The sequence below is a fragment of the Nicotiana sylvestris genome, chromosome 1 (genome assembly GCF_000393655.2).
Source record: "Nicotiana sylvestris chromosome 1, ASM39365v2, whole genome shotgun sequence".
In the NCBI taxonomy this organism is placed as follows: domain Eukaryota; kingdom Viridiplantae; phylum Streptophyta; class Magnoliopsida; order Solanales; family Solanaceae; genus Nicotiana; species Nicotiana sylvestris.
Genome location: NC_091057.1, coordinates 114,938,398 through 114,959,080, shown reverse-complemented (window position 1 = coordinate 114,959,080; position 20,683 = coordinate 114,938,398). Strand labels below are relative to the sequence as shown.

Genomic DNA, 20,683 nt, shown 5'->3' with positions numbered 1-20,683 from the left:
ATCTCGGCCTTGCAGTTGAAGAAGGGGGTCAAAAGAAACGAACCTACGTTCCTGGCAACCCTCTGCATCGAAGATGTAGAATGCTCCTCGGGTCCCATTCCTGAACCCGTGAAGGAGCTACTACTAGAGTTTGAAGATGTCATGCCACAAGACATGCCAAAGCGACTACCGCCTAGGCGCACTGTGGATCATGAAATTGAGCTGGTGCCGGGCGCGAAGCCACCTGCCCGGGCGCCTTACAGAATGTCACAACCCGAACTCACCGAGCTTCGGAGACAATTGACGGAAATGCTAGACACAGGGATTATCGTGCCCTCCAAATCCCCATACGGGTCCCCTGTGCTATTCCAAAAGAAACATGATGGTAGTCTACGACTCTGTGTGGACTATCGGGCTCTAAACAAAATTACTGTGAAGAACAAGTACCCTATTCCGTTAATGGCAGACTTGTTCGATAGACTGGGTGGTGCGACAGTGTTCACCAAAATAGACCTGAAGACAGGTTATTGGCAAGTTCGGATTGCAGAGGGTGATGAGCACAAGACGACCTGTGTGACAAGATATGGGTCGTACGATTTCCTAGTTATGCCATTCGGCTTGACTAACGCCCCAGCTACATTTTGCACTTTGATGAACCAAGTCTTCCGGGAGTACATTGATGAATTCGTGGTGGTCTACTTGGATGACATTGTGGTATATAGCCAAACATTGGAGGAACACCTGATGCACTTGCGGAAGGTCCTAGCTCGATTGCGGGAGCATGAACTATATGCGAAGCTATCTAAGTGCTCCTTTGCTCAAAAGCAAATTGACTTCCTCGGACATGTCATTGGGGAAGGGCGGATCAAGATGGACCAGCAGAAGATTCAGGCAATCACAGATTGGCCGCCACCTAAGGATATCCACGCCTTGAGGGCGTTCCTTGGTCTATGCAATTTCTATCGGCGATTCGTGAAAAACTACTCCCTCATTGCAGTACCATTGACAGAACTCCTCAAGAAGATCACGCCTTGGGAATGGGGACCCAAGCGAGCGGAGGCCTTTAACGCATTGAAAGCGGCTATGTCTAGTAGCCCCGTCTTGGCCCTTCCTGATCTGGCCAAGCCATTCGAAGTACAAACAGATGCATCTGACTATGCCCTCGGTGGCGTCTTGCTACAAGAAGGGCATCCTGTGGCGTACGAGAGCCGGAAGCTAAAAGATGCAGAGCGGCGCTATGCCGCCCATGAGAAAGAATTATTGGCTGTCGTCCACTGCTTGCGCCTCTGGAGGCACTATCTGCTGGGAACCCCGTTCGTGGTCAAGACAGACAACACAGCTGTTAGCCATTTCATGACCCAGCCGAAGTTGAATGGTCGACAGGCCAGGTGGCAGGAACTCCTAGCTGAATTCCACTTCAACCTGGAATACCGAAGTGGGAAGACCAATCATGTTGCTGATGCGCTCAGTCGGAGAGCTGATCTAGCATCAGTGTGCTTACTCGCCACCCTAAGGGGGAGCGAGGTAGCCACCTCCATCAAGGACCAGATACAAGATCTACTCATCAGAGATCCTGCTTCACAGTATTTGGTTGATTTGGTAGGACAAGGCAAGACTCGCCAGTTCTACATGGAAGATGGTTTTCTGAAAGTGAAAGGGAACCGACTTTATGTTCCTAAAGGAGGAGATCTACGAAGGACTCTTCTAGCGGAATGTCATGATACTCTGTGGGCCGGCCATCCCGGTGAAGAACGCACCATGGCGTTACTTCGCCGTGCATATTATTGGCCTCAAATGGCCGATGACGTTGCTCAGTATGTGAAGACTTGTCTAGTATGCCAGAAGGACAAGTCAGACCGCTTAACACAGGCGGGACTCTTGGAACCACTAGCTGTCCCAAAGAGACCTTGGGAAAGTGTTTCCCTGGATTTCATCACCGGATTGCCCAAGGTCGGAGATCTAACAACTATCTTGGTTGTGGTAGATCGGTTTTCCAAATATGCTACCTTTATTGCTGCCCCACAATATATATCAGCAGAAGATACAGCTCGACTCTTCTTCTCTCATGTCGTCAAATATTGGGGCCTACCCAAAGATATTGTTAGTGATCGTGACTCACGCTTCACTAGCAACTTTTGGACCCAACTCTTTAAGTGTCTTGGGTCGAAGCTGAATCACAGCTCAAGTTTTCATCCGCAATCTGATGGACAGACGGAGCGGTTCAATGGTATGTTGGAGGAATATCTCCGTCATTTTGTAACCGGATCACAGAAGAATTGGGTGAAGCTTCTGGATGCTGCTCAACTGTGTTTCAATTCACAAAAGAGCTCTAGTACAAACAAAAGCGCTTTTGAAATTGTTACCGGACAGCAACCGCTACTCCCACACACCGTCAATGCACCAAATATGTCTAAATCTCCTCGAGCTGCTAGCTTCTCTAAAGAGTGGAAGCAAAATTTGGAGATAGTGCGGAGCTATCTTGTCAAGGCTCAAAAGCGGATGAAGAGGCATGCTGATCAGAATCGTCGCTTTGTTGAATACCAAGTAGGAGACAAAGTGATGGTCAAAATTCCAAAGCGTTACTTATTTGCAGGGGTCCATGACCCTCGCCTATTGCAAAAATACATTGGACCCTTTTCCATTGAAAGGCACATTGGGAAAGTTGCATACTGGGTGGATACCCCAGCTTGGTGGAAAATTCATCCTGTCTTCCATGTCAGCCTCCTGAAACCTTTTCGGGAAGACACGGAGGACCCTTCAAAGAGCCAGCTCACAATACCCAGTATTCGAGGGCCCAATTCAACCGAGAAAAGGCGTGTTGAAGCTATCCTTGATGATAGAGTGATTCATGCCTCAAGGAAAGATCACCAAGAGTTCTTGGTGAAATGGCATGGCTGTGATGCAGAGGAGAACACTTGGGAGAGGGGAACAAACCTCAAAGCCTACAAGAGCCTAATTAAAGATTATCTTGCAAGTAAGGCACCGAGGACGTCGCCAACTCAGGTGGGGGAGAATGTCATGGGCGGCTTTTCAACCGTGCCCCATGACCCCTTGGGCGCGCCCTGTGGCGTCCTAGCAAGCCTTTCAATGCCTAGAGCCACGGACGGCCCCGTGGTCTTGGCCGCACCAAGTGAAAAGCGCGCATGTGCCTCTGTCGCCCTACCGATATCCCTCGCCAGCGCCCAACCGCAGGCAGATGCCAACAGCGCCGCGCGCGCAGACCCGGATGCCAAAGACTATGTTGCTGTCAACGGACCTGTTTCTGCCTTATAGCAAACTAAGTCTTTTTCATTGTAAATATAGAGTAGTTTTATTCCATGTACTTCCATTATATTTCTCTAGCTTAATCAAGTCTAGTCTTGTAGCTTTGGATTATTTTTTTAAGCATTATTAGGGGGATCAAGCAATCAAACTTTCTAGCAAGCAAACAATTCTCTGTACTGGTGTCTCTCCCCCTCGACACCGCGTTGCCTTTCTATAATAGCTTTCATTAATGCAATCAAGCTTTCTTTCATTCTCAATTATCATTCATGTTCTCTCAATTGCTCTTGGCATTGGTTTTCCCGTACGGCACTAACAATCTAGTCTAGCGTACGGAGGGGACCTCAGTTGGCGGATAGCAACTGCACTGACATCAGTTGCTTAGCCTTACGTCGCCCTTCCAAGGAATCTCAGGAAGGCGCCGCGTAACAGTTAGCATGCATGAAAATGGATTGTTCTGGTCATTTCATATTTCCAGTATCATCACATGTACAAATATGAATATACCTACTCAATTTTATTTCCTGCTTTGATTTTATAATATTATTTTACTATCATTATGTTTAGCTAGTATCAACATAAATGTGTTGTAAATTCTTTGATCATCATTTCATATGTTTGGTCTTTTCGAGTTCGTACTCGTTACATGTTTGTTAAGGAAGAGCTTGTCCTCATTAAGATTTGATCTTCCTTACTTGTACTTTTCTCGGCGAGGTAGTTTATTAGAAATACTATGCGCTTTGAATTTTGATGAATATCTACTCACTGAATGTTAACACAAACCTAATAAATATATGACATATATCTTCACAAATATTGTTATTATTAATTTATCATTTAACCATAATAAATTAATATGATTTGGTATAAATACCTGATGCAGATAACTTTTTACCCTATGGCTTGATTGTTTAACCAAAAAGTAGAACTTCGGTCAAAACTTTAATTTAGAAGAACTCGGGTTACTGATAATCAGAAATAAATAAGGGAAATTGATTTTGCTAACAATAAGATAGACAGAAGAAAACAAAGTAAACCAGTATATTCAGATGATTTCTCGTGTCCTTACAAATGACCATTTTTCTCCTTTTTATAGTTATCTCTAAGATATACGTTTTGCCTTTGTCATAATCAGGCCATTATAGATAATTAAAGACATTAAATGTTACATTACATAATCATTGTAATTTAATACAGATTTTCTAATGTTTTTAGTATTTAATGCTTATTAAATACTGTATTTGTACTCTCTTGTGTTGTCAGATTCATTCTGCTTAATTTGCGGATCTAAATAGGTATGAGCGTCGAGTCTTTTGAGTAATTGTTCGTGCCTCTACTTGTGCCTCTGCTCGTATCTGTTGCAAGCCGTGCCTCTTTGCTAATCAGCATTCTTTGACCAGCCTTCATATCATGACATGTCATCTTTCAATCATTTCAATATGTAAACTCAATTTTTTCCAATACAGATAGTCCCCCCCACTTGCCATTTATTCATCAATTGAATATTTGGGAAGTGGATTTTATTAAAGCGGGAACTTTTGCCGCCATTAATGCTATTGTAGAATCGACGCTTCAATTGTCACTTCCATGTAATGCTTATTACACATGGCATCTTTTTATTGGTTCTGCGACTTTGCAACGCTTTTTAAGGCTCTTTTACAGTTTCACCAATTGTGAAGCGGCAGTTCTCATTATGACTTTTCCATCATTGCACCTTTTCCTTCGACGGTTGTTTCTTAGTATAAATATAGTTTTTCGCCTTTGTCCTTATCACATAAAGTTCTCTGAATATTCAATTCTTGAATTTTTGTTTGCTTCTTCCCCGTACTATCATGTCTTCATCAAACCCTCACCCTAGAAGAGTCCCCATAGTTGATAATTTTCCTCTCGCCCCTAGCAGAAGCAGAAGAGGAGGTAGACTTCGTAATTTAGGGTCTTCATCCATACGAGATTCTTCTCTTCTTTCATCTAGTTCCAGTCCTTCTTTTAGAACCAGAGGTTCTTTTTATCAAAGGTCTTCTTCTAGAGGTAAGGAACCCTCTGAACCTGTTCGTGAACCTACAGTAGAAGAAATAGTTCCTGCGGAACTATCTTTCTATAATGATAGAGAGTCCCTTAGAAACCAAGTGTCCTCTTTAGATCGTGTTGATATCTATCCAACTCAGATCACAGAGGGTCTGATTTCTTTAGTTCGTAAAGACTGTCATTGGAGTCATGACTTCCCTATCATAATTCCCAACGCAAACCAAAGAATCACCTCCTATTTAGTTGGATTTTCCTTTGTTTATACGTATCTTTTCACATTAGGATTCAAACCTGCTATTGATCCTGTTATTCTCGAATTTTGTCATTTTTACGATGTTTGTTTAAGTCAAATTGGTCATATAGTGTGGAGGGTTGTTGCCTGTTTGAGGCATTTTGACTAACATGGCCTGTGTGCCTTTCACTTTTGCCCATTTAATTTACCTTTACTCTTCCAGACTCTTTCGCCAAGGTGTTTTTACTTTAGTAGCAAGGAGCAAAAGAGTTCTGGTCAGTCCAGAAGATGACAAAGACCGTGGCTGGTATACCAGGTTTGTTGCTGCCCCCACTGTTGGTTTAGTGGGTGATGAAAATGTTCCCTTCCCCGAGAAGTGAAATTTTGCACGTGAGTTTTCTTTTTAATAACTTTCTCGTACCTTTTTCTTCAATTTTGATGATCATTATTCTAATTTTTCTTTTCTTTTCCAGCAACCATGGGAATTGTTGACGAAATTCCCAATTTCCGTGGTTAGGTAGGAAAGTTGTTAAATACAGCCCCAATGGAGGGCAGATCTTGGAAGAATCTTTCCCAACAATTTTGTTGGAAAGTGAAAACTCATGGTAAGTGTTTTTTTATTAAACTCTTTATTGTTTTTTTTCAGAACTTACTTTAATCCTTCTTTTTATCAGGATTTGCCGTTTGAGGGATTAGTGTTGAGACAGTCGTAGCTTCCCGTATTTCTTTGGAAAGGGCCCAAGAGATAATTTTGGGCTCTTCATCGAAAAGGAAAGTTGCTGTTAACCAAGACTCTGAAAAAGAGGAAGATGGGGGTTTCTTAGTAAAAAGGCCGCGAGCTCATAGACGAATCATTTCTGATGATAAAGCATCTCCCCCTCATTCTGTTCCTCTTATCGAGTCTGTTGAAGCCCCGGTGTCGATTCTCGATGATGACGTTCCCGTTGCTGCTTATGATTCAGTTGAGCAACTTTTTAACCGCGGATTTGGTGGTGAAAATTTAGGTCCGATTTCTGATGAAGCACCTCTTGCTTCTTTTTCTACTCCCGTTCATGTGATATCTTATTTTCCAGTCGTGGTTGTTGTTGTTCCTCACCAGACAGTTTTGACTGCTTCTACAGTTCCTCCCTCGACACCCCTCCTTCAACTGTTCCTTACACAGAAGTTGGTTCCTCAAGTAGGGATGGAGCCATGAGGCAAGTTACCATTGAAGTTCCTGCTGAGGGTAACCTCTTGAGGAAATCAGGTCAAGCTGACGTGTGGCTAAAGCCTTTGATTGGTCCAGTTGAGAGAGCTAAGCTTGACAGCCACAGTTCTTTGACCTTGATGAACGATATAGTGCATGCTTCTTTAAAGATATCCCTTTTTCAAACTTTACTTTATCATTTTTCTATCTTCGGGGTTCTCATTTTTCCCCTATCTTTTTTTTAGGTCAATCTAATTGGTACGGAGATGATGAAAAGGGTTACCCTCTCAGAGCAATTAGTGCGTGACTACCAAGTAGAGGAGGATAATTGGAAGGAATAGTGTGAAAGTCTTCAGATCGACGTGGAAACATTAGAAGAAAGTAAATTTACCTTAGAGCAGCAGGTAGGGGCTTTGACTTCAGAGTTGGCAGTTGAAAAAGCTTTTTCAAATCAAGTAGATAAGGAAAAGGCTCGTCTAGAAACCTCTTTTTTCGAGCAACTTTCCAAGGCAAGTGAAGAAATCAGAGAGTTGAAGGCTCTCTTGGGTGAAAAAGAAGCATATGCTGGTGAACTCGTGTAGACTTTGACTCAAACTCAAGAAGACCTCCGGGTATCTTCTGATAAAGTTTGCTCTTTAGAAAATTCACACGCTTCTCTTCAAACCTCTTATGAATCTGCCTTGACTGAAAATGAGAAGTTAAGAAATGAAATTGCTGACTGGGAAAGAGATTATGAGATTCTTGAAGATAAAACTGCCATTGAAGTGAGTTGGGCATTTTTAAATTCCCGCCATGATACCCTTGTTGAAGTTAGCCAGGAGAATTTTGACTTGGAATTTGAGTTAGCCAAGATCAAAGAGACTATTGAAAAGACTCAGCAGAACCAATATTTTTCTTCTCCCGTGGCTGAAGCTTCTGAAAATGTTGAAGATGATACGGGTATCACTCCTTCAAGTCAAGTTGAGCCTGCTGCTGCTGATGACCTTGCTTTAGTTCCTTCTACTTCTCAGTGAAAAGTTTATGATGTTTAACTTCCTTTTTTTTTTCTTTTTTGGTGGTATGTAGTTGTAACCCTTGGTCTTTTTAAGGTTTTGCTGAAAATATTAAGTCCCCAGACCTTTTATGGGGCTCTCTGTATAAACAACTTTTGATTTATGACTAAATTCATACTTAGTCTAAACTTTTTTAATATTAAGAAGTTTCCGTTGTTGTTCGAACTTCCCTTTTTTTTTATTCTTACCTTTATTTTTAAGGACTTACGGAATAACTTGCATTTTTATTTTCTCAAAAATGCTTTTGTTTTGTTTTTAACTTCATGAATACTTGAATTAATCATGAATTTTATAAAAGAGTGCCCTTTGCTTGATTTTGAAAATATCTTCCATTCTTTTTCGACTTTTTGAGCTCCCGAATGTGCTTTGATAAATGAATCTGCAAGCTCAGCAAAAGAATTTATGGAATTTTTGGGTAAAAGAGAATACCATGTTAATGCTCCCTTAGTGAGTATTTCACCGAATTTTTTGACCAATACTGATTCAATTTCTTGTTTGGTCAAGTCGTTGCCTTTTACGTCTGTTGTGAATGCAATCACGTGATCTTGTGGATCATTTGTTCCATCATATTTTGGAATATCAGGCATTTGAATTTCTTTAGAATTGGGAGGAGAGCAGCACTTGGCTTCCAAGGTTGTTGTGAATATTTATCCATATCTATCCTTTTGATTACGGGCGGTACTCCAGGTCTTTGCTCTATGCGGTCACTTTGCTCCTTGAGCTGTTTCTGCAATGTTAATACTAAATTTTGTAAGTCAGAATTGACTAAGTTACCTAGTTCTTCTTCTCGTGACTCGCTGGGGATTCCACCACTGCCTGAATTAGCAAGCCCAGAATGAGGGTTCTCCAAAGTGTTGTTATTTGGAGTGGGTGTTGGTGGTGCAACAGGTAACTGGTTGACAAAGGCCTCAAGAGCTTTATTGACCTGTTGAGCGATTAGCTTTTGCAAAGCTTCATTGATAGCTTCATCATTTTCAAATTGAGCGTTTCCATTTGCATGAGATCCATCAGGAGTGCCTTCTCGAGACCGCCGAGAGGAGCTTTGGGGAGAAGGGATCGGGGTGTGATCATCCTGTGGATTCCCTTGGAGTTGATGGTTTCCTTGGTTTCCTTAGGTGTTGTCATTAATGTTTGACATGATTGATGCAACAAAACAGTTTAGCCTAAGAAAGAATAGATTATCAGATTCCCAGTAACGGAACCAATTTGTTTAACCAAAAAGTAGAAATTCGGTCAAAGCTTTAATTTAGAAGAACTCGGGTTACTGATAATCATAAATGAATAAGGGAAATTGATTTTGCTAACAATAAGATAGACAGAAGAAAACAAAGTAAACCAGTATATTCAGATGATTTTTCGTGTCCTTACAAATGACCAGTTTTCTCCTTTTTATAGCTATCTCTAAGATATACGTTTTGCCTTTGTCATAATCAAGCCATTATAGACAATTAAAGACATTAAATGTTACGTTACATAATCATTGTAATTTAATATAGATTCTCTAACGTTTTTAGTATTTAATGCTTATTAAATACTGTATCTGTACTCTCTTGTGTTGTCAGATTCATTCTCCTTAATTTACGGATCAAAATAAGTATGAGTGTCGAGACTTTTGAGTAATTGCTCGTGCCTCTACTTGTGCCTCTGCTCGTATCTGTTGCAACTCGTGCCTCTTTGCTAATCATCATTTTTTTGACCAGCCTTCGTGTCATGACACATCATCTTTCAAGCACTTCAATATGTAAACTCAATTTTTTCCAATACATTGATGGTATTATTTAAAGACATAAAGATATTGTTTGTTCACTTGATTAATAATGCCAGCGGCTTGCAAGTCTATTTTCATTTTGTAATGTGGTGACGATAACGCCAAATTGTCAAAAAAGAGCACAATGTACTATTGCTCTATCCAAGATGGTTTTTACTCTACACCACTCTTTAATTTCTTTGTTATATGTACACACGCATTTTTCCAATTCTCCGTAGCCAAAAATGAGGTCCAAACACGGAAATGACAACCATTTTTGTGATTGTGATTGTGATTGATAACACTCCATAAATTAACAATTACTTTCCTTAAAACTTTCTTTGACTGAGATTGAAAACCGGAATTACCTCAAATACACATTTCATTTCCCATATATATTATTCGTATTTGGAGCAAAAAAATATTCATCAATTGCATTCACTATATTTTCCACCTTTCTTTCTCCAACGATTCCGCATTATATTTGAGTTTGTGAGAGGAACATAAAGAGTTCCTTTCAACTCCAAAAAAGAGTGTAAAAAAATAAATTAAAAACCAAAAATATGGGAGCTTGTGCTAGTGCACCAAAGGACTTGAAGGCTGAGGCCAAGGCAGCCCCTCTGCCGGAGCAACCAAAGGAGGAGGAGACCACCACTACCACCACCACCGCGGTCCCGGAGGTGACGGTGGTTGACAAGGAGGTGAACGGAGAAGATGAAGAAAAGAAGGTGGAAGATGGTGATGTTGCTAAGCCAAAGGAGGATGAGAAGGTGGCCGGGGATATGAACAAATCCAATTCTCTTGGGACGTTGCTCAATGAGGTATATCATTATTATTATTTTTTTTTTTTATGATAATAATTTTCGAATACAACCCTATTTTCTCGGGGTAATGGCTACGTATTTAGTATGATAGAATTCATTTTTTTTTAAATGATATGGCGAAGTCATCTTTTAAACAATTATTTAATGTGTAGCTTTATATTACTTTCTTCAACTACTAATATTATTCATGTTTAATATTTTTTTAAGAAATATTTTTCACTCAATAATCAAAAATAGAAAATGTTTACGGTTTTGAATGCTTTGAAAATGAATTGCACAGACCGAAGTAGAAAAGGAGTCAGTTAAAGATGAAACCACAGACAAAAAACCAGAAGAAGCAAAAGTGGAAGAACTTGCAGCATCAGATGCCAACAAAGAAACTGATGCTCAACAACCAGCTGCTGCAGAAGAGGCTGAAAAGAAATCAACATAGAGTTTAATCCAAGACATGGTCTCAAGAGAGCTTCAAATGATAAATGCATATGTTTTTTGTTGGTTACTTAAGGGTCAAGAAAAAATTGTGTAGCAAAATATATGGGATTGGAACATATATGGACTTGCATGGGTTTAAATATGGTGGATATTGTTTTTGAAGTATCTATAGTTTTATGTATTTTGGTGTTTCATGTTATTGGTGTTCTCTTAATCTTTTCTTTAAATTCTTTTGATATTGTTTGTTCATCAATATTCACACCCCTCCATAGGTGTGTGTTCAATTCTCAGTACGATTTTATAGAAGATTTTCTTAAACACAAAACCTCGTTCATTTACTCCTTTCATTTCTCATGGGATCCTTCTCACTCAATAACCACCTGCAGGGCAGGGCTTTAAACAAGAAGAAGTGAGAGCTAATGCCCTATTATGAAATAACGACTTAGATACTACCAGGCCTTCCCAATTTCTAGAGATGGCAAATTTAAGAAAAGTGGTTAGATTGATAAGTTTGAAGGGGAGCTTTGGCGTAACTGGTAAAATTACTGCCATGTGACCAGGAGGTTATGGGTTCCGGCCTCTTGCAGAAATGTAGGGTAAGATTGCATACAATAGACCCTTGTGGTCTATCCCTTCGGACCCCGCGCATAGCAGGAGCTTAGTGCACCGATTACATTGACAAGTTCACAGAGTTTTGGCCAGCTCTGGCTACAGCATGCCCAATAATTTTCGAGGACAGAAATGCAAAGTTCCAAGCAAGGATCACTCAGCATATGAGAATGAATAACCACCATGTTGTAAGATTTAAAAAATTAACCACACCAGAAGAACAACCACTACTTTAGATGCTAGCACCAGCCAAGTATACCAAAGGTAATATTGCAACATGGTTACAATTGAGATTAAGCTAGATCCAACATAGGTGCATTGTGATAATAGCTGTGATAATTCAACAAGCCTTTTACGCAGGGGGAACGAGTTGCCAATCAAAGCATTTATATAGGTAAAAGCAAGAAACAAAGTGAAAGTTACCAAACACATCATAAATAAAATAGTCCAATTAAGTGCTAACATGGTTATGCTTCAGTCCTAAAGCTGAACAAGAAGAGATTAAAAGTTTGCACTTCCTACACCCAAAAAAAAGCAAACACAATCAAGCAGAGAAAATACATGTTCCAAGTTTAACAGAGGGTGATTCAAGAACAAGTACAGACCACATATACTGCAGCACTGGTACATGATTCAGTCAAAAGGGCGCATTCCACTGAGTTTGAGTTCAAGCACCAACCGCTGATTCTCAAGCTTGATAACCTCATTATCCAGCATCATCTTTTGTAGCTCCTTGTCTTCTTTACTGCAGAATCTCATGTGCTTGAACCTCTTCTTCTCCAATTCCAGAATTTGAGCCTGAATTTGTAGCTTTTGTTCTTCCAACTGTCGTAAGCGAGGGAGACTATGCTCGTCCTGTATTTCTCTCTCCTCATTGTTCATAGAAACTCTTTTATCTTTTGAAACTCTTTCTTCTCCACTTGTCTTCCTCTTCAAAGGCAAATCCTGCAACACATTTTTGGTGTCACACTTGTCTTTACCCTTTACAGCCAACAGCACAGATTGCTGAACTTCCTGATCATGGGGAAGGAATAATCTATTCTGATTGTTGTATGAACACATTTCTTGGTAGAACAACTGTTTGCTACCTAAAAGCTTCTTCATTTCCTCTTTCAAATTGTCAGATAGGTCCATCATTTCTAGAAGTGCTGGGTTCTCCACGACATGACATGCAGTGCCTCTCCCAAGTATATCATTCAGTCTCTTGAACTTCTTGTTCATATCATTAAACTTATCCTCACATTGCTGAGGAGAGATGTGATGACCTCTTTCAGCCATAACACAGGAAATGGCCCTCCATTTACCCTTCTTGATGAAAACCCCATTGGACAAAACATCTTCTCCGATGTAAGAAACAGCAGTAATCAAAAGCTTAACCATATCATCTGTCCATTTCATACGATGATATACTGGCTGCTTCTCTTCAGCATGTCCAGAGACTTCTGTCACATCATTCATACCCTCATGATACGCTTCAGGCATCTCGACACTATTGAGTTTGATAGAATCAAGCAACTGCATTTCTTGGTCAATGTCTTCCATGTTGCTTACACCAAAGGACATCACTTCTGGAGCATGCTGCCCAAGAACCACGGGACCCTGGTTAGGGTGATTGACTTGCATAGAACTGAACAACTCCAGCTCTCCACTGACTAACCTGGAGCCATAAAAAGCAAGGTGATGACTTTATGTTCACAGTAGTAGAGCAGCAACATTAATGAAGTAAACAACTACATCTGAACCCCAGCAAGCTGGAATCGGCTATATGAATCATCACTATCCATTAATAAAGTAAGTCAAAAAAAAATAATTCAGATCATATACGATTTTGCTCATTCATCAGAGAATAAACAGATAAGTTCTCGGGATTAAGTTCATGAATACAAAAAGATGCAAAAAAGTGGATTCTGGATTTTACTAGATCTGCAACTAGAAAAGAGGAGTACTAAGGCTAGTAGACGTATAACACACAGTACATAAGACTTTCCTGCTATGTTTAACTTACAAAAAACAAGGCTATTTAAATGGAAACAATCAACTACAAAAAAGACGCTCATAGTTATGAAGAACTAACAAGAAAGGGAAAGAATTGATTCAAACACATCATGCCAATGCAGATATAAAGCAAAAAAGATGAATTTACTATAAAATAAATAAAACCAGTCTCAAATAGAGAGTAAATCTTTCAAACCTTTAGAATATAAGTTCTTGCTTACTTCTAAGGAAGAGCCACATGCATTAAGCGAGTACTCTAAGAGCGCTTCCTGAAACACATTGTTTTGATCGTCCAGGGAAGAGGAGAATTTAATATAGAAACAAGGTTTGTAAAACAAGGGCCGTTGCTGCTGACAACTGGACAATGGAAGTAACAGGTGGTTTAAAGTGAGAATGCTTTCACACTTTCGCTCACTAAATCCATAAATGAGTCAGAGTTATGTATTACAAGTTCAAACAAGAAGCATAATCAGCATACTTATTTTGAAAAAATAAATGCCAGACACATTCTGGGAAATATTTTAGAGCTGATTAAGGACAAAATATAAGCCTTAATTTCCTCCGCCCCCTCAACCACCGATTCTCTCCCTAGTTTTTTCAATAAAAAAATAAAATAAATAACTTTGACACTCTACAACATTGTCTAGAGAATGGTTCCAGGCAAAGTACATTTAAATCAACTCACAGCCAAGTTGATAAAACTGCTCTCAACTTTACTTTAACACAAAGGCAGAATGCTAAATACAGAATGTAAAATATCAAACTTATTACAGATTTCTTTGGCCTAGCGGACAAAAAGGCTTGGATAGAAATAATATATCATATATGCTTTGCGTTGATATCATATACAGCGACTGGCTGTAGTGGGCACGCGGAAAGGTAGAGGGCGACCTAAGAAGTATTGGGGAGAGGTGATCAGACAGGACATGGCGCGACTTAGGATTACTAAGGACATGGCCTTTGACAGGGAATTATGGAGGTCGAGCATTAAGGTTGTAGGTTAGGGGAAAGTTGTGAATATTTCTACAGCACAATAGAGTGAGACTAGCCAGTTAGGAGTTAGACTAAGAATGTCATTGGTCGTCTATTGATGCAGGGCTTTACCTGCTAGTTTTTACTATACCAACCATCTATTTCGTATTTTGTATTTCATATCTCTTGTATTGCTGTTATTTTATTATGCATTTTTATGGTACTAATATATCGGCTCCTGTTGCTTTTTGAGCCGAGGGTCTCCTGGAAACAGCCTCTCTACCTTTCGGGATAGGGGTAAGGTCTGCGTACATATTACCCTCCCCAGACCCCACTTGTGGGATTATACTGGGTCGTTGTTGTTGTTGTTGTTGTTGCTTTGCGTTGAACAATCATCCTTTGATAAATTTTGTAGAGACGACGAGTAATGCCTACTGGCTTTCATTGACTGTAGCCTAGCTGTTGCCTTTATTAGCTATTCCTCTTTCCTTTTGCTTCTCCCATATATTTAAATTTCGTTGTGTATATACCCTTTACAAGCATTTCTTTCATTTCTTAATTTTACCTTTCTCAACTTTTATTCCCCAAATTTATCTGAACATGATAAAGAAAAACTAATAGATACAGATATAAATGATGAATAACTTTGTCAGAGATATAAGGTGTAAAGGGAAAGAAAAGGTATTCTATCATCAAATATGTGTGTGTGTGGCGACTTGAATCCCCAATCTCATGGTTGGAGGCAAGGTGTCGCTTCAATTTTTTTCCTGTTGATGTAGTTCACTATCATCATCCAAGTGATGACATCTCAACTAGGAGCTTTAGTCATTACATTAAAAATTATAATTTTATCAACAGGATGTAACATAGGGATTGATGTGCTTCAAGTGTAATAGAGTAAGCTTCCCTCAAGAACTTCACGATCCTTTTAATTATTTTACTTCTTTTCTTGTTCTGCTTCCCATTTTATATCTTCTCTGTTTCATTTCTTGGAGTGCCTCTAATGATTCATTGAATAGTGTGTATGCAGTAGTGAATGAACAGGCAATCTTCTGGTGCACTAAAAGAGGAACTTAACAGAGAAATTAATCAGCATTTCAGAAAAAAGAAATCGATCAGAGGGGAGGACAGAGAGAAAGAGGTACAGGCAGCAAGTTTAGGTCACAGTAGTGAAGACGGTGGACAGTAATTCAAATATAGCAAACCAAAACTCAGGATTACATTTAAAAGTTTTTCTGTTTTTTTTTTCCAGCATACTAAGTTTTGCTTGTAACTTTTACAGCTTCTCCATTATGTGTTAACAAACCAATAACTTGATAAGTAACTGGAAATCAATCAGATAAACAAACAAGAGCATGGATTATTTGTTTTATGAATCCTATATCATGCATGAAAGCATTAAGCACTTAAATTTTATTCATACCGATGAAAAGCACATGCTGTTGAAGCTCTATCCAAAAAAGTGTTTATGCCAGCAGCTATTTGGTACACCATTTCTTAATACAGCAAATCTGATGTGCATCTCATGAGACCAGCATAGCCGAGTTAGTTCACTTCTAGTGGAAAATAATCTACTAGGAGTCCATATCCGAAGCAAAGTTAGACGATGAAGTAGGAAGCATGCATATGGCATCCGAATGGCAAAAGTCGAGCTCACTCTCAGTTCACTTGAATGTGCATCCATATCTTGTTATCTTATTTCTGTCAGAATTTATTCTCCAAGATTCATGCACTCAATTTCCTGTCTCAACCTTCAGAGATCCTAATACTCAATCTGGCTGACCTTCAGATTCACGTTGCTGCTTCTCCACAGGATAATGGGCATGTTTTCTCTAGTTTAAGGTAAGGAATTCATCTGGATACTAGGGCCATAAATTCAAGTGCTTCCCCATGTTCCTTCCTCTTTTAGGACAACCATGGCATATTAGAATCTTTATCTAGTGGATGACTATATCTGCTGCATTGCTTTTGACATTCCAGTCCAGCAACTTTCAAGGTCATGAGGGTTACTGGTCCTGGCTACAGAAACTTTTGAGGTTTCACCGTCTTCTCTGCCATCTTATCTGCTGCTGTGCCGTGCCATGTCCCATGCCACACAGTGGCAGCAAAACTCTAAGAACGACTAAGGATTCTTCAAAATACATTTTCAAAAAAAAAAAAAACATTTTCAAAAGCAGCTCAAATTCGAACACATCCGTGTGGCATAGCAACCAAGCCAACTCCTATTCATCTCCAGTGGCGGATGTAGAGTATAGTTACTGGGTTCCCGGGAACCAGTAACTTTTGCGGAGACCCTGTTTTTTATTAAAAAATCCATTAAATATCTATAAATATATAACTGTGAACCCAGTTATTATTGTATATTAATTTGACATTATAATAGGAACCCATAAAGTTCAAATCTTGGATCCGCCTCTGTTCATCTCTCCACTAGATTTCACTGGAACCACTAGATTTTTCATCCTCCACCATGAACGCTGGAATTTGACCACAAAAACATTACCTTATGATTTAGCGCATCAGTGAAAAATCTTGGGGTGGAAGTGGAAAACACCCAAAAATATCTCAGGGTCTATTTACAAGGACGAGAAGCCCATGTGAGTTGACTGCGGACTATTGTTTGAGGCAAAAACAAATCTACAAAAACTTGGCAGGTGGAGCCCAAATTTAAATCTATGCCCCCTCTTTCTTTCTTTCTTTCCTTCTTTTTTGGGTTTTAAATAGGGAAAAGTTGCCAACTGGGAACAGAGGATTGTAAAAGTGGCAGCAGTGGTTTTCTTCTAAGTATATTGGGAAACACAAATCATTGTCATAAATATAGAAGCACGTTCAAACTTTAGCTAATGGAGTACTATATTACGTCAATTTAATTTGCATTAACAGTCAATACTTCCTAGTATTTATTACCTTAAGAGGACCAATTTTCAAATCCCAGAGGACTTGTACATTTGAAAGGAACTAGAGCATTGGCGAAATATAGAGATTGTAATGTAGGAACTGATTTACTATGAACAATAATGTTCAATTTCCTCTTTGTTATGTCATGTTAAATTTTAAAAAATGTTTTTATCATGAATTAATAGTAATGCATGAGTTGCTATGTCTGAATTGTCTGTTTTAAGAGCACATGTCTATAAAGTTTGAGTAGAAACAGAGACCACCAAATACCAAAGATTTCAAAGCCAGACATGAATTGACATTACTCAGTATAAGAATATACACAGGAAACCAAATCCAGAATAACATGAAGATTAAAAGAGGAGAGAAAAAAGATAACCTCTAACACCAAAAACAATAGTAACACTAAGACTCAAATGACATTAAGAAAACCAGGGTACAGTTTAAAAGCTTACATCCTATTATACATTACTTAATCTTCGTCTTTATGAACTCAAAATATTCAACTTTAACAAAGCCTGACCAGAACTCCAACCAAACTGTTGAAGCAGATAATGAGCAGATGAGCTCCTCCCTTTATCAACTCAGAAGCATTTTCGGTGAACAATGGAAGGACCAGATTCATCATATTCACCTTTTGTTATCCACATCTGTAGTTCAAGAAACAAAATCAGCAAGGATCCCAACAAACAAAATTTCGGAATACAGCTAAACCATATCAGAGTTTGAGGAGAATTCATTATTATGCATTACCTGTTGGAAGGTGCTGAGAGAAGCTAAGATAGATCCTCCAATCCAGACACTGTACTTGCGTTCAGGAGGCGCCACCACCTTGATCTTCATGCTGCTGGGAGCAAGAGCAGTAATTTCCTTGCTCATACGATCTGCAATGCCAGGAAACATTGTTGTTCCACCACTAAGGACGATGTTTCCATAAAGATCCTTTCTGATATCTACATCACACTTCATGATGGAATTGTAAGTTGTTTCGTGAATTCCAGCAGCTTCCATTCCAACAAGTGATGGCTGGAATAAAACTTCCGGACATCTGAACCTCTCTGAGCCAATGGTAATGACCTGCCCATCTGGTAACTCATAGCTTTTTTCAACAGAAGAGCTACTCTTTGCAGTCTCCAACTCTTGCTCATAGTCAAGTGCAACATATGCCAGTTTCTCTTTAACATCGCGGACAATTTCCCGTTCAGCACTAGTGGTGAATGAATAACCTCTTTCCGTCAAGATTTTCATCAAACAATCAGTAAGATCACGACCAGCAAGATCCAACCGAAGAATTGCATGAGGAAGGGCGTAACCTTCATAAATTGGTACTGTATGTGAGACACCGTCGCCAGAATCCAACACAATACCTGTTGAGATGGGCAAAAGCATAATTAGAAAGGAAAATTTGAAGGTTCAAAGCATACCATTATATGGCAACAATCACAGGCTATGCCAAATCAGATAACCATACATAAAATATAAAAGCTTGAATGAGGTCGAGGTCAACCAGACTTCTCTCCATGTCTGGGTCATTTGAAACTTTATCTAAAACAATATCGTAATGGATATGCTGACAGTCAAATAATCAATCTACTAATCAAAACTTGGTTGTAAAATCAGGGTAAGACCCAGGTCGCACCTGTTGTACGGCCACTGGCGTATAGGGACAACACAGCTTGAATAGCAACATACATGGCAGGCACATTGAAAGTCTCAAACATGATCTGTGTCATCTTCTCTCTATTGGCCTTTGGATTCAAGGGTGCTTCAGTAAGTAGCACAGGATGCTCTTCAGGAGCAACACGCAACTCATTGTAAAAGGTATGATGCCAGATCTTCTCCATATCGTCCCAGTTGCTTACTATTCCATGCTCAATGGGATACTTCAAGGTGAGAATACCCCTTTTGGACTGAGCTTCGTCACCAACATATGCATCCTTTTGACCCATACCAACCATAACACCAGTGTGTCGAGGTCGACCAACAATACTAGGAAAAACAGCCCTCGGAGCATCATCACCAGCAAATCCAGCCTGCAGGTAAATAGGTCAAAAGAGACATTAATTAAGTGAAGTATTACGATTTTATTCCCGATAATCAGAACCAGACTATAAAACTTGAAATACAAGGGTGCATATCTTTGGCGGGTCAAACCAAGGGGAACCAAAAAACTTGTTTCTTTTTTCCTACTAATATAAGATAATATTATGCTAAATTTACAGTTAATTGCCCAAAAGAGTTACATGCCTCCGTTATAAACCAAAAGACTTATATCGATAAAATAAAGTATCATCTGAAGGGGAAAGCGTAACAGCTTAAGAACTAACCTTAACCATTCCTGTTCCGTTATCACAGACAAGGGGTTGAATATCTTCTGAATCAGCCATCTCTTAAAACCTGGCACAAGGTGGTATTAGTGAAGAACTGTAAGAAAAGTACCATTCTAGTAATCGATCTAGATGTAACAAAGTATGGGTAGAATAATTAAATTTTCTATATAAGTTGCAAGGAGAACACAGATCATGCATGTACTATGTAGAAAAAGAAGAAGATAAACAAATAGAAGAACACATAGATAGATACTCATGGAATTATATTAACCAATCAATCAACAACTACGCCTCAATCTAAACAAAAATGAGACTCAATTTAGCTGATCTCTGGAATCTCATGATCAAGTCAGAACTACACTGCCGAGGGAGCAAGAAATTCAAAAGATAGTAACTTTCATTCAAGATCGTTTAGCACCGTAAAAATAACCCAAATTAACAACATGAGATCCTACAGACACACATTGACTATTTAATTGTTACCACCAATTGATTTACAGATCCTGATCTTAGTTGCATAATTGATAATTGATAGTATCTTTCTAACTTTATACTTGTAAGCATGGTATTAACATCTACAAGAAAAATACTCACAAGTTGTAGATAACTCAAAACACAGAAAACGAAAGAAAATCTCAAAAACGGATACACAGTCATTTTAAGCAAGAATTGGAAAAAGGACCATGTGATAAAGAACTTTTTTTTTGCATCCAACAGTAATAGAGAACTTAAAGAAGAACAGAGAGATCAATAAACAGAAAGAAAAATTGAGACGTACCAGTTAAAGATTACGGTGGAGCTAAGGAAGGAGAAGTAGAGAAGAGGAAGGGTTTAAGGAGTTGTTGAAAATGAAGAATGGGAATATACGTGGTTTTCTGTATTTAAAGCCAGTAGAGACTATAATACTCGTGACGTTGGGCGGGGGTGATAAATGAAATTGAAATCCAAATGAAATGTGCTCCAAATAACAATTGTGGCATGTTTGGCCGCTCACTAAAAGCCAGGCAAAAGGATCTTATCATCTCTCGTATCTTTTTTTTTTTTTTCCTTTGGAAGATGAGGATGGGGTAAATTACACATTAATATAAAATTTTGCCAGTTATTAGTTTTGAAAGTGGCTATAATTTTATTTTTTTAATTC

At 39.1% G+C, this 20,683-nt stretch overlaps 3 protein-coding genes across 3 annotated transcripts; 1 reads left to right on the top strand and 2 right to left on the bottom strand.

Moving 5' to 3' along the window:
• Positions 1 to 9,885: 9,885 nt before the first annotated feature.
• LOC104212015 (H/ACA ribonucleoprotein complex subunit 4-like) lies at positions 9,886 to 10,937 on the top strand. Its single transcript, XM_009761182.2, has 2 exons — positions 9,886 to 10,303; positions 10,587 to 10,937. The coding sequence occupies exons 1-2, from the start codon at positions 10,046 to 10,048 to the stop codon at positions 10,737 to 10,739; spliced, it is 411 nt and encodes a 136-aa protein (XP_009759484.1). The 5' UTR covers positions 9,886 to 10,045; the 3' UTR covers positions 10,740 to 10,937.
• A 778-nt stretch (positions 10,938 to 11,715) lies between these two features.
• On the bottom strand, positions 11,716 to 17,087 carry LOC104212013 (uncharacterized). Its single transcript, XM_009761180.2, has 2 exons — positions 15,738 to 17,087; positions 11,716 to 13,004 (listed from the first exon to the last, which is right to left on the bottom strand). Exons 1-2 carry the CDS (start codon positions 15,806 to 15,808, stop codon positions 11,981 to 11,983), a joined length of 1,095 nt encoding a protein of 364 aa, XP_009759482.1. The 5' UTR covers positions 15,809 to 17,087; the 3' UTR covers positions 11,716 to 11,980.
• Positions 17,088 to 17,488: 401 nt separating this feature from the next.
• LOC104212012 (actin-101) lies at positions 17,489 to 20,476 on the bottom strand. The gene is made up of 5 exons (XM_009761178.2): positions 20,321 to 20,476; positions 19,540 to 19,609; positions 18,852 to 19,245; positions 17,966 to 18,579; positions 17,489 to 17,862 (listed from the first exon to the last, which is right to left on the bottom strand). The coding sequence occupies exons 2-5, from the start codon at positions 19,597 to 19,599 to the stop codon at positions 17,797 to 17,799; spliced, it is 1,134 nt and encodes a 377-aa protein (XP_009759480.1). The 5' UTR covers positions 19,600 to 19,609; positions 20,321 to 20,476; the 3' UTR covers positions 17,489 to 17,796.
• Between the last annotated feature and the right edge of the window lie 207 nt (positions 20,477 to 20,683).

What these genes read in the sequence shown, in the direction of transcription:
- LOC104212013 (XM_009761180.2), bottom strand. Translation starts at nt 15,808, where the DNA reads ATGGTGTACCAAATAGCTGCTGGCATAAACACTTTTTTGGATAGAGCT. An exon ending in ACAGCATGTGCTTTTCATCG is followed by an intron (nt 13,005 to 15,737) that starts GTATGAATAAAA and finishes TTATGGCTCCAG; the next exon opens with GTTAGTCAGTGGAGAGCTGG.
- LOC104212015 (XM_009761182.2), top strand. Translation starts at nt 10,046, where the DNA reads ATGGGAGCTTGTGCTAGTGCACCAAAGGACTTGAAGGCTGAGGCCAAG. An exon ending in TTGGGACGTTGCTCAATGAG is followed by an intron (nt 10,304 to 10,586) that starts GTATATCATTAT and finishes TGAATTGCACAG; the next exon opens with ACCGAAGTAGAAAAGGAGTC.
- LOC104212012 (XM_009761178.2), bottom strand. Translation starts at nt 19,599, where the DNA reads ATGGCTGATTCAGAAGATATTCAACCCCTTGTCTGTGATAACGGAACA. An exon ending in CGCCAGTGGCCGTACAACAG is followed by an intron (nt 18,580 to 18,851) that starts GTGCGACCTGGG and finishes CCATCTCAACAG; the next exon opens with GTATTGTGTTGGATTCTGGC. An exon ending in CTCTCAGCACCTTCCAACAG is followed by an intron (nt 17,863 to 17,965) that starts GTAATGCATAAT and finishes CTTGAACTACAG; the next exon opens with ATGTGGATAACAAAAGGTGA.